The 11009-nt window shown below is 35.7% G+C and overlaps 1 protein-coding gene across 4 annotated transcripts in view; it reads left to right on the forward strand.

The window, feature by feature from the left end:
- The window catches only part of PARP8 (poly(ADP-ribose) polymerase family member 8), a 178754-nt gene extending 178093 nt beyond the window's left edge, over positions 1 to 661 (forward strand). For all 4 annotated transcript variants that reach the window (XM_059173947.1, XM_059173948.1, XM_059173946.1 and 1 more), the window contains one exon: positions 285 to 661. In XM_059173947.1, coding sequence (XP_059029930.1) covers positions 285 to 387 — 103 coding nt within the window. In that variant the 3' untranslated portion in view covers positions 388 to 661. The remainder of the gene's footprint in view (positions 1 to 284) is intronic.
- The last annotated feature ends 10348 nt before the right edge of the window (positions 662 to 11009 follow it).

Genomic DNA, 11009 nt, shown 5'->3' on the forward strand with positions numbered 1-11009 from the left:
ATGCTTTATGTGGGGATGAAAAAGTTCAGATTAAAAAGGAAGGAAAGAAGGGGCAAATCAGGGCATGATGTAGGATAATCGTGTGTGTAGTCATGCAGGCTTTTCTGCGTTTATTAATGCAAACACCTTATTAAATAAACTGAGAAGTAACGTCTTCACTACTCATTTATTCTCTTTGGCTAAATCTTAAGTATCCAATGGCATTTCTGAGGGGGTTTTAAGCGCTTTCTTGAGTGTTTTGTCTTTTTAAAAAGAAGCCTTACGTTTTTTTGTGTGTGTTTTAGCTATGAAGATGGCCAAGTTGGAGATGCGAATATTAACACACAAGAAGGAGGCATTCACAAAGAGATCCTTCGAGTAATTGGTAATCAAACTGCTACTGGTTAAAGGACCACCATTTAATTAACGTGATTTGAAAGCCTTCCTCGGGTTCAAAGCTGGATTTTGAACTGAAGAAGATGATAAAATAATTTATTGTTATTATAAACAAAAGTAACCCTTTGAATACTGATTTTTTTCTTAGTATTTCTAACTATCTCATTAAATACCTAAAATGGTATAAAATTTATCAATTGTAGGGTTATGGAATCTAGTAATAAAATTGCAACAGCACTTAAACTGAAGTTTGGGTTGCTCACACAATAAACAGATTGAAAAAACAGTTCTGTGCTGATATTTTTATATTAAACTCTTTAATTGGAAATTTGGTATTATATACCAACATTTTAGGTTACCAAACTAGAACTGAGAACATTTTATAAAGACATCTAAATCTATACAGTACTTTGCAATAAGTTTGTTTGCACATTCTCATGTGCTATTTACTTAGTGGTATGAACACTCAAATGTTTTGGGGAGGGACGTTTCCTATTCTCTTGTTATTTTTTTCTCATACAAAAACAACTAGGTCTTAGATGCAGTGCTTTGCCCAAGAGTATGTAATGTACATATTTATAGACTGATGCATCCAAATGTGTGATCAGGCAGAGATGGCACGGCTCCCCGATTCTATGTTCATTTAATAAGAAGAAAATAATATTCAGTAAGCAGTAAATCTGGACATAAACCAAGATATGAGTCAAATTTACCACCATTCATTCATTGAAGATGTTTAGAAACAATTTTTCTATTTGTTTAGATAATTTCCACTTCAGTTAGAATTCAACTCTTTTATAATGTTATCTGGGAACACAGATGCCCCAGGTGGATTAACTCTATATTCAAATGATTATATGCATAAAAGAAAGGCCTCAGTATTTAAACAAACAGTATATATTTTTTATTTCTTACGGTGGAACATTTTTAAAATTTATTTATACCACACCAGCATTTTTTATATTTTTTCATCTAATACCTCTGCTTATTTTTTTTTCTTACTGAGAAAGAAGACAAACTTTGAAGTTTCTTTTATATTAAAAGAACACAAATAAGCTTATAGAGAATAACACCAGCTCTTAGCATTTTCCTTTCAAGAGTCACGTGTTCATCAAAATCATTTCTCTTTCTTTGGATACTAAAGTTATTCATTGTAAGTTTTAGACAGTGTTTATTTTCCTCCATGATGTCTTTGGAATAAGGCCATTGGTGAGAGCAGTTTAATTAGCAAGTCTGCCACTCTAGTCAAACCCTGAATCAAGGTTCATATCTGATTTTAATTTATTTGAAAAGAAAAAATAAATTAAAATGTTTAGTCATTTGCAAGTATAATGTCATAACTTCTGTGTTTATTTCCTTTGGCATTAAAGGTGAGCAAAAAGGTCATACTCGTTGTTAAGGGTTGCTATCTAAGAAGTTTTTACTAATTGTTTGTTTTCTTATATTGTAAATAATTGATATGCCGCTTATCTCTGCAAAAAATAGACTTGAAGTGGTTGGGATATTAATCATTGTGATAGGATCCACTTAAAACATTGATCTGTTCTGACTTGTGCCTCTGAACTCAAAGACAGACTGAGGGATTGTATCGGCATGGTAGAGCCAAGCTACATCTTCCTTAGTGTTCTGTGACCAGATACTTGAAGACTTTACATGGGACACCAGGACGACTTGCTTTTTTTTCTCTCAAGATTCCCCAAGTCTTCCAAATCCCTTTGACTGGGTTTTTAAAACCATTTTAAGCGACAAAATTATTTTTCAAATCAATTTTGTGTCACATTCTTCTGAATCTTATATAACATCACTGTGAAGATGTACTAGTGAGATTTAGAAATTGAGTTCTTGGAGGCCCACCTGTGTGGCCACTAGCACCACCAAGGCATCTCCAGAAACTCTCTCTAGTGCCTCCACATGCAGTTTTAAGACTACAGACCTAATCATTCAGGTTAGACTTTGCAGTTGAGTGAGCTCTAGAGAGTGAAGTATTAGCACCTGAATTGGAAGGGTAACTTGGAGGACTCAGGGGAGAGTATTTCAGGGAGGAAAAACTGGCATAACGCAAACTTCTACTGCTAGTTCAAGAATAAAAATAAAAATTAAAAAATGGATTCACCTGTTAGGGCAAGAAAAGTGGTTGCTAGTTTTCATGCTTACTAAATATTACAGACAATGGACACCTTTTATGATAATAAAATCAGATGTCTCCTAATGGTAATTCATTGAATGCTATTGCAGTGCAGAATGTCAGGTTGTAAGTTTGTTTTGAAAAATTAAGCTCAGAACCTTTGTAAGCAAATAGTCCAAGTATTAGAGCAAGTCTTTTAATTGAACTTATGGTATTGGGGTAACTGTAGCATCCTGAAACTTATCTTTATTTTTAAGGAATCTAATTTGAATATCTATCATTAGTAAGTGAATATCATGCTTCCAAGATCCAAGGAGATCTTTAAATGTAGAAGTTTGAACATTATCATGCCTTGATTCAGTTACTCCAGTAAGATATTACCTATTGACATATTTGATGATTCCAAACATGTGATACTGTATTGTATTTATATGATATTTGAAGTCTGTTCACTGATGTTTTGTTGTAGTCATATTAATTGTGTAGCCATTACTATATAATATGAACCTACTGAGCAAAGATAACCCTTTATTTTCATTCTTGAAGTACCGGAAGAAGAACCTTAATTTTTTTCTGCTTTTTCCTGCATTACTCATTTTGTAAACATTTCACTGTGAGTAATTTGTCCTTTTTCACTGTCCACTGTATTAAAAAGAGAAGAAAATGATTGGACGTTCAAAAAGAGAAAAAGTGATAATATACTTAAAATCTAGTGCTCTACAACACTTTATGGAAAGGCATTTTTGGTGCCTTAGATTCCATCATGTTGAAATGATTTTTATTTTTTTTTGCACAGCAAATCTCAGTCAAATGTTGAGTGTGAAGGTGGTTTTCAATTTAAAATTTGAATGAGAGCCACATCCTTAAACTTAGTATCAAATATGTGATGTAAAAAACCACCCCCAAAACTATTGTTAATGTTCTGAATATCTCTCACTGAAAAACTTGAGAGTTTAGAAAAGACAACTCTCAGTTTTTCTCCACTTTGCTAAAAGAAAGGAAACTTTTAATATGCAAGTATATGAATTTTTGATATCATTGAAAGAATTTTAGCAGTACTTTATTCCAGAATACCATAACTCGCCAGAGGCCATGGCATTTGAGAAAGTTTTAAGGAAGAACTCATCCTTGTTAATGTCTGGATGCCTTTATCAGATAGTAATTTAATATGTCATGAAGGGTCACTCAGCCTTGGACTGCCTACCACTTAAGTATGTGGATTACATAGTAGCACTTGAAGCACATTGTAAAAATATTAGGATTTTTTTTATTGCTCTGCTGAATTCTTCATTATAACACTACCTCAAGACAAATGATAGACTGTTTGTTAAGGTAAATTGGTTTCCAGTTGAAGGAACAATAAAATTTTGCAAATGGAAGTTAACTCAAATAATTCAGCCAAGACCGTGCTGGATATAGATACTGTCAATTACCTCTTCACATTGCAGAAATAAGGATATTTCAGTCACTGGTGATGAATGATACAGCTAAGACCCAGTGAGTTATGTGAAGGGGTTTCAAGGCAAAATTTGAATATAATTAGTTCCCTTTAAAATTGGTTTTCTCCGTGGGCCAATTTGATGTCCATTCACCTAAGTCACAAACAATTGCCCATTTTACAGTTAAAGGATTAAAACCCTCAACTGCTTTGCCAGAATGGCAGACTGAATATTCAGTTATTTTGGCATTGAATGCCTGCTAAATTTTTGTCAGATTATATATAAATTTGATGTATATTACTGTCCAGTCAGTTTTCCTGGAGATTTTGTGTACACTATGATATATTAGGATAGGTTTTTGTAGGTTAAAAGAATTTCAAGTAGTTTTTAGACAAAACATATCCCTGAGTGTGAAAAAGCTGTGTTGAAGAATAGATTACATTACACATTTACCAGCAAGTCAGTAAAAAAAATAGTGCTTATTTACATAGTCAACATAATTTAATGTTCTAAAAATACTTTCTTCAATCTACCCAATATTTAATGTATCATTTGAGATTTTTAAAAATGCAGCCACTCCTTTATGTAAACATTAAGAGATGCCTATGTTTCTTTAACTATTCAGCCTTCTTTACAATAAATTTCTTGACTTTTGTGCACAAAATAGTATTGCAACCTGCTATTTAGCCTTTGGTGCCTTAGAGTTATTATAAATATTTAACAATATGTACATAATGTAAATACTGCCAAGAGATCACTAAGGCCAAATATTTTCTCTATTCACTTTTTATTGCACTTGCTTTCTACTGCTACTTAAGCCTCTTTTATCCAGCTTTGTAATAGTTCTAACATTGTAGCCAATGTAAATGTTTACTTTCAATAAATCTGAATTTGTTCAACAAGTACGGTATATGTGGGCACTATTTTGAAAACCCGGATAGGCCTTAGATATTCCTGATGATGAGTCTTGCTTCTGGGACTAGATATTTGAAATTTTCAACAAACTCTAAAAACAATGTTGCCTTTTTCACTTATAAAATACTTTTAAAATAAGAGGGAGTAAGAGGGAAGAAAAAAAAACCAACCTTCTTGCCAGTATTCCCCCCACATACTTGTGACAGATTTAACTAACCATGTTGAGTACCATTTTTACCTCATTCTGTCAAGAAGTACAGGACTGAAACAAAATATCAATATATTTTGTAGGTATGCTCTATAAACACTTAGGCATAATATCAAAAGGAGCATTTCAAAGGAACCATCTTGAATTTTCTAAGCATTTCGGACTTCATTAGTAATTGGAAAATGATTCTTAAACCACTACTTTTAATAACAGACATTTCAGTAACTATGTAAGACATTAGTCTGTAACCACAAATTTGTTTTTCTTAATACTTGAATGGTAAATATAAGGAATTAAGTTCAGATTTCTACAAAAAATAACATTCTTTACTCATGTTATATTTACAGTTGAGAAACCATAGATAACAAACTTCTGTTTATCAGACTTGATTTCAGTTACTCTAGAAATACTTGTTAAGAGTCTGTTATGTGTATTTGCAGTCACAGTATCTTTATAAGGAATAGAGATTTTGTGTCGGCCTTAAGGAACCTTCAGTCTGTTTGGGACAGCAAAATGCGTTTGGAAATAACTCATGAATTGCAGAAAAACAACCATGTTGAATGGAAAAGACCAAAAGGCAAGCAACGCTTAGGAAGAGAGCAGATGAGCTTATATCATAGCTATGGGGGAAATACCATGGAAGATCCCTGGTGTTAGCTGGACCCTCAGTATCCCACAGACCTTCCCCAACCCTAGGACAAGGCCTTTAAAACAAAGGAGAGGAAAATTGGCATATGAAGGAAAGTAGACTTACAGATGCAAAGGTCTTGAGTGAACCCACACAAACTCAGAAATACTTTTGAATTCATTGAACTAGAATCTGCAATTCAAATGACATTTTGAATCTTTAGATTAGTGTTAATGAGTAGCATGTTACTAATTTCCATTTACTTAATTCCCAGATACTTTTTGTAATCTTTTTGCAACAAAGTTATAATGGTTTACTTGTATATCTGTTTCTGTTTTGTTGTAGGTAATACATATACTAGAAAGCACTTAATTTTTTGAATTTTTAGCATTTGATTCCTCAACCAAATTTTTGATGATATCTTTGTGACTTCGTGGCTCAGTCTTACACACTTCCGGAACTGCCATTCCCTTTACACTTAGACTGCATTCCTCACCACAGGAATATAGTTGGCACGAGTGTAGTCCTACATCCTAGGTCAACTTAAAACCCTTTTAAGCCTGCCATTTTGGAAAACCAATGTTGAAAATCCCCACGAAGTTCTTGAGTATTTATTTGGATTTTATTTCTGTTCCCAACCTCCAAGTCCCTCTTTTTTAATTGTTTCAAATAGTAGTGACTTCTAACTTGTATCTAGGAACACTGAAAATTTCCAAGCTATCAAACGTATACATTGTTTAAAAATCATGTATTCCTGAATTTCAGATAAGAGAAATTATGATTACATAGGATTTACTTTATCTAAAACTGTAATTTAGGAAGCATGTTCACATAGATAGTCTCATTTACCCTTCAGAATAAGTCTATGAAAGGTGCTAGCAGATTTCTTTATCTTATAGATAAGAAATTAAATAGCTTGTCAAAAGAGTCTCTAGGCTCCAAACCTAGGGCCAGGGTTTCTGAATCTCTGAAAATCCATGTTTATTATTGCTGAGATCTGAGCTCTGCAAAACAGAAAACAAGTGGAAGAATTAGAGCAGACTAGGGTGCGTAGTCAAGGAAGATTTTTAGGTCTGATTGCCTTGAAGAACTCTATCAGGGAATCATTAAAACCATTCATAGGCTAGGTGTGATTTTATTCTAGAGAGCCTGGAGGGAAAGAAGTCTGTGCTTGATGTAATTGGCAATGGAAAAGTTATTGCTAGCTCTGGGAGAGTGATGTCATGGAAGTGGAGTTTGGGAAGTAACGTTGGCAGGCCATATTCAGAAGGATTTCTAAGAGGCAGAAAGCAAGATGCTGTGAAACAGTTTTAATGGTTCTCAAGGGTACGGAGGCCTGGAGAAGAATTGATTAAAAGAATACATAGACAAAACTGAATTTAGGAAAAAGAAAATTAGCAAACAAGAGACACAATTTATATGTTAGGATAACAATATAAATTAATAATTTTCCTCTGAATTTTTTATTGGAGATCAGCTAAAATTCTGATATTCCTCTCAGTGTTTGGGAAAGAGAGAAGAGCTAATTGAAAACAATGTCTCTACACCAAGTCTATAAAAGCACATATTTTTCCATGTGCAGAGTAGGGGTGGGATATCCTGATCCACAGAGGGACATGTCTGTGAATGTCCCTTACCCTCCACCTAGGAAACCTGTACACACTGAACTGTGTAAGAGAGTGGTTGCAGTAGGTTAGTAAATCTCTTATCTGTTCGGATATGATGTATCATTTCCTAGATCCATTAAACTGTGTGTGTTTTCCAGTGTGTGTATGTGTGTGTACAAAGCATTATCACCTAAGGAACACTTAAGACTCACTGCTCCAGCTGGTGGCCCTTCACTCTATATGCTCTACTTGGAAGACATTGTCCACCATGAATGGCTTCAACTCCCACCTGTAACGATGATTCCTAAACCTTCCGGTCTTGTTCCTCTCTCTCTCCTGAGCTTCCAATTTACAGGATCAAATAATGCCAAGCAAACATCTCCTCACGTTCCAGAGATACCTCAAATAAACAGCCTGATGTCTCCACCCCCTGCTGTTCCACTCTCCTTTCCCACGTCTCTCCATGAACCATTGAATGGCCACCCCATGCACCTGTTTACTCAAGCCAGAAGAACATGTCACCCCCTATTACCCTCCCTTTCACTCAATCCCCACCAATTAATACCCAAGCCATTTAATTTCTCTTTGTGGGTTTCTTGAGTGCATTCAAGTGTCTTGATCTCTCCTGCGACGACTTTTGTTAACTTCTATATGGGTTATATCAGTAATGTGCTAAGGATCTCCTTGACTGAATGCGGTGCTTTCCACCCAGAACAGATACTGAGCTAGCACGTATGCATACAGCCTTATGATGGCTACGACACTGAGTATCTCTGTATGTTAGTAAGTAGACGCTGCTGCACTTACACATGCCTGGAGGCAGCAAGTCAAGAGTTAACTCAGTACACATAAGACCTACTTGCCCTTTGGTCCCAGCTAAATAGGCTACTGACTACTTTTACTATCACAAGCACTTTGACCCCCTTTCATAATGCTGACTTTTCTGAAATGCGAACCTGATCATATAGGCCCCTTCCTTAAAATCTTCCAATGCCTCCTAACATAAATAAAAAAAATAAACAAAATAAAACTTCTGGCCTCTTCCCTCTTTTCCCTCTCCAGCCTCAAATTTTACCAACACCACAGCGACCCTGATACTCGGCACAGGGGCCTCACTGAGTTTATCGGCAGTCCAGAGAACAGCCTGTCGCTCCTCACCTTTCCCAGGCTTTTTCTCTCTGCCTAAAACAGTCCCACTTCCCATCTCCCAAGTTTTATTCCCCTTAGCCTTCAAACTGTTTTCACCTCTGCCCCTTCCTCTTCCTCCCACACTGGATTAGGTGATCTCGGAGGATCTGCCCAGAGCTCATCCATCTCACTTAGTACACAATGAAAAGTTTTATTGATCGCCTGCTTCTTACCCTGATCGCCCTTGCTCTCAGGCATGGATTATTTTCAGTCCCTAGTGAATGTTTTGGACTTGGTACATACATAAAAAGTAACTTATAAATGTCTGTCTGATGAAGATGGTCTTCAAATTAAGCAACATTAAAGCCAAAAATCTTTAGCATATGTCCTCTGGCACATAATCTATTCATAAATCTAAACAACTACTCAGCAGGAGGAATTAGCAAGCCACAGCTACCATCACCATCATCACCATCATCATCCCCATCATCGGCTCCAGCTCCAACTCCATCAGCGGAAGGAAACCTAGAAATCCCCGGACGTTGCTAACAGCCACTCTCTCTCGTCACCCTTGAAGTATATATTTTCATCGTCTGGTTATTCATCTTAACTTTGGATCAAGCAATAAATACCTGGTTTAGAAGGTCATTTTGAGGGTCCAGAATGAAACATAAAACTGGAAACTCAAAAGATTTATGATTTAATGTCAGTAATTTGCATAATCATAGGATCATTGCTTTGCTAAATAATTACCTTAAATAATGAGCTTCTTAGCATATTTAAGAGTTCATTTACAGGTCATTAATTGCTTGACATACATGGAAGAGAGATACTTTAAGCTAAAAGTTCTAAGCTTCATTACCAATAAAAATAAATCAGTGATGGAATTAAGTACATCTATAATTATAAGTCAGTGGTGAAATAAGGCTCCTTCCAAAGGAATTGCTTTCTTCTAACATGGTATAAATTGTAATGAGCTTGAGTTTTATTATACATATTTGCTACTCTGTGACATCTAACTAAATTTTTGCCTCTGTGTAATTGGGAGTATTTCTATTCTTTATGTGTTTCTGGGTTAACTTCTGGGATACGTATTTCTTAATAGCTGTAGGCTTATGGCATAATCAATATTCAGGTGCTGAGATGCAGCAGCCGTGGAGAGGTGTAGCTTTCTGCAATTTATTATTTGGAATTTTTTTCCTTGTGTTTCTGCCTATTGCAGATCTATCCATAATTCAAGGCCAAACTCCTGTACCTTCAAGTACATGAATACTTTCTGGATCACCCAGCCATAGATGATGACTCCCTGCTCCAAATTCCTGCAATACTTTGTAGTTCTCTTGGAGCATTGACATAGTTAACACAATTTCTGGGGCTCTTTGGGTAAAAAATTGCATTCCTGAACATTATACTCTTCCTGCTACCACCAGTAGTCTCTCTCTACTAACATTATGCTTAATTTCATAATTTTAATCTGTTAAGCATTCAGTGTTTAATTTTTTTTAAGATTTTATTTATTTATTTGACAGAGATCACAAGTAGGCAGAGAGTCAGGCAGAGAGAGGGGGGAAGCAGGCTCCCTGTTGAGCTGGGAGCCCAATGCGGGGCTCAATCCCAGGACCCTGGGATCATGACCGGAGCCTAAATCAGAGGCTTTAAAGCACTGAGCCACCCAGGTGCTCCCAGTGTTTAATTTTTTAAAGTCTTTTAGTTTAATAGCATTTTAAATTTCTATTAGTATTACTGAAGAAAATGAAGTAGAGTGAGTCCCCCCGTTTGGACTGAAGGGGACCACAATCTCTTTCCATTGCTTTCATACCTTGTCCACTTCTGCTACTCAACCAGGGTGATTTGGGAGAAGGAACAGGGCAATGTTATCATCTACACCATATAACAAAGAATAGTAGATCCACACTTTCTTTCTATCCTCCTTATGGAAGTTTCCTTAATTCATAGAGAGTAAAAGGGACTGGTCATACATTAGATATGAGGCAAGATAATCAGCTACGTAGACATTCAAAAAGCATCTGACAAACACATCGATTTGTTTTTTAGTGTACAGAAGTTTTTTTTTTAATATGTAAGCAAATGGTAAATTTTGTAAACCTTGATTTTGTTTTATAATATTGTCTGAATGACAGAAGTTTTCAGGGATCTGGAATGCTATTTTTGCTTGCATAATTTAAAGAATGAGGGTTTGGAACAGAGTGCGTTAGCACATTTTCCCATTGAAACGACAGTGCTGATGGCTTATTGACTACCTTTTTTCTGTCCAAAGCACCTCTATTCGTGAAGTCACCACATTGAAAGTCATTTCTCTTGCCCGCAAGTCTAAAGAGCTGTCAGGTTTACATCCAAAATATCTTTGGTCCCCTGGAATGCTTCAGTATTTGTCAGCTCTAATATTTTCATTTATCTCTTCAATTTATTTATTCATTTATTTATTTGTTTATTTACCCCATTGTATGTACCAGTTTTTGTGACACATGTTCTCTAGATGCTCATTTTTACCATCCAAGAAGTGGTTCCTGCCTTGCAAGAATCCACAATCACGAAGTCAGGACAGCTGGAGTCAGTTACATTC

Source organism: Mustela lutreola, chromosome 5 (genome assembly GCF_030435805.1).
Source record: "Mustela lutreola isolate mMusLut2 chromosome 5, mMusLut2.pri, whole genome shotgun sequence".
In the NCBI taxonomy this organism is placed as follows: Eukaryota; Metazoa; Chordata; class Mammalia; order Carnivora; family Mustelidae; genus Mustela; species Mustela lutreola.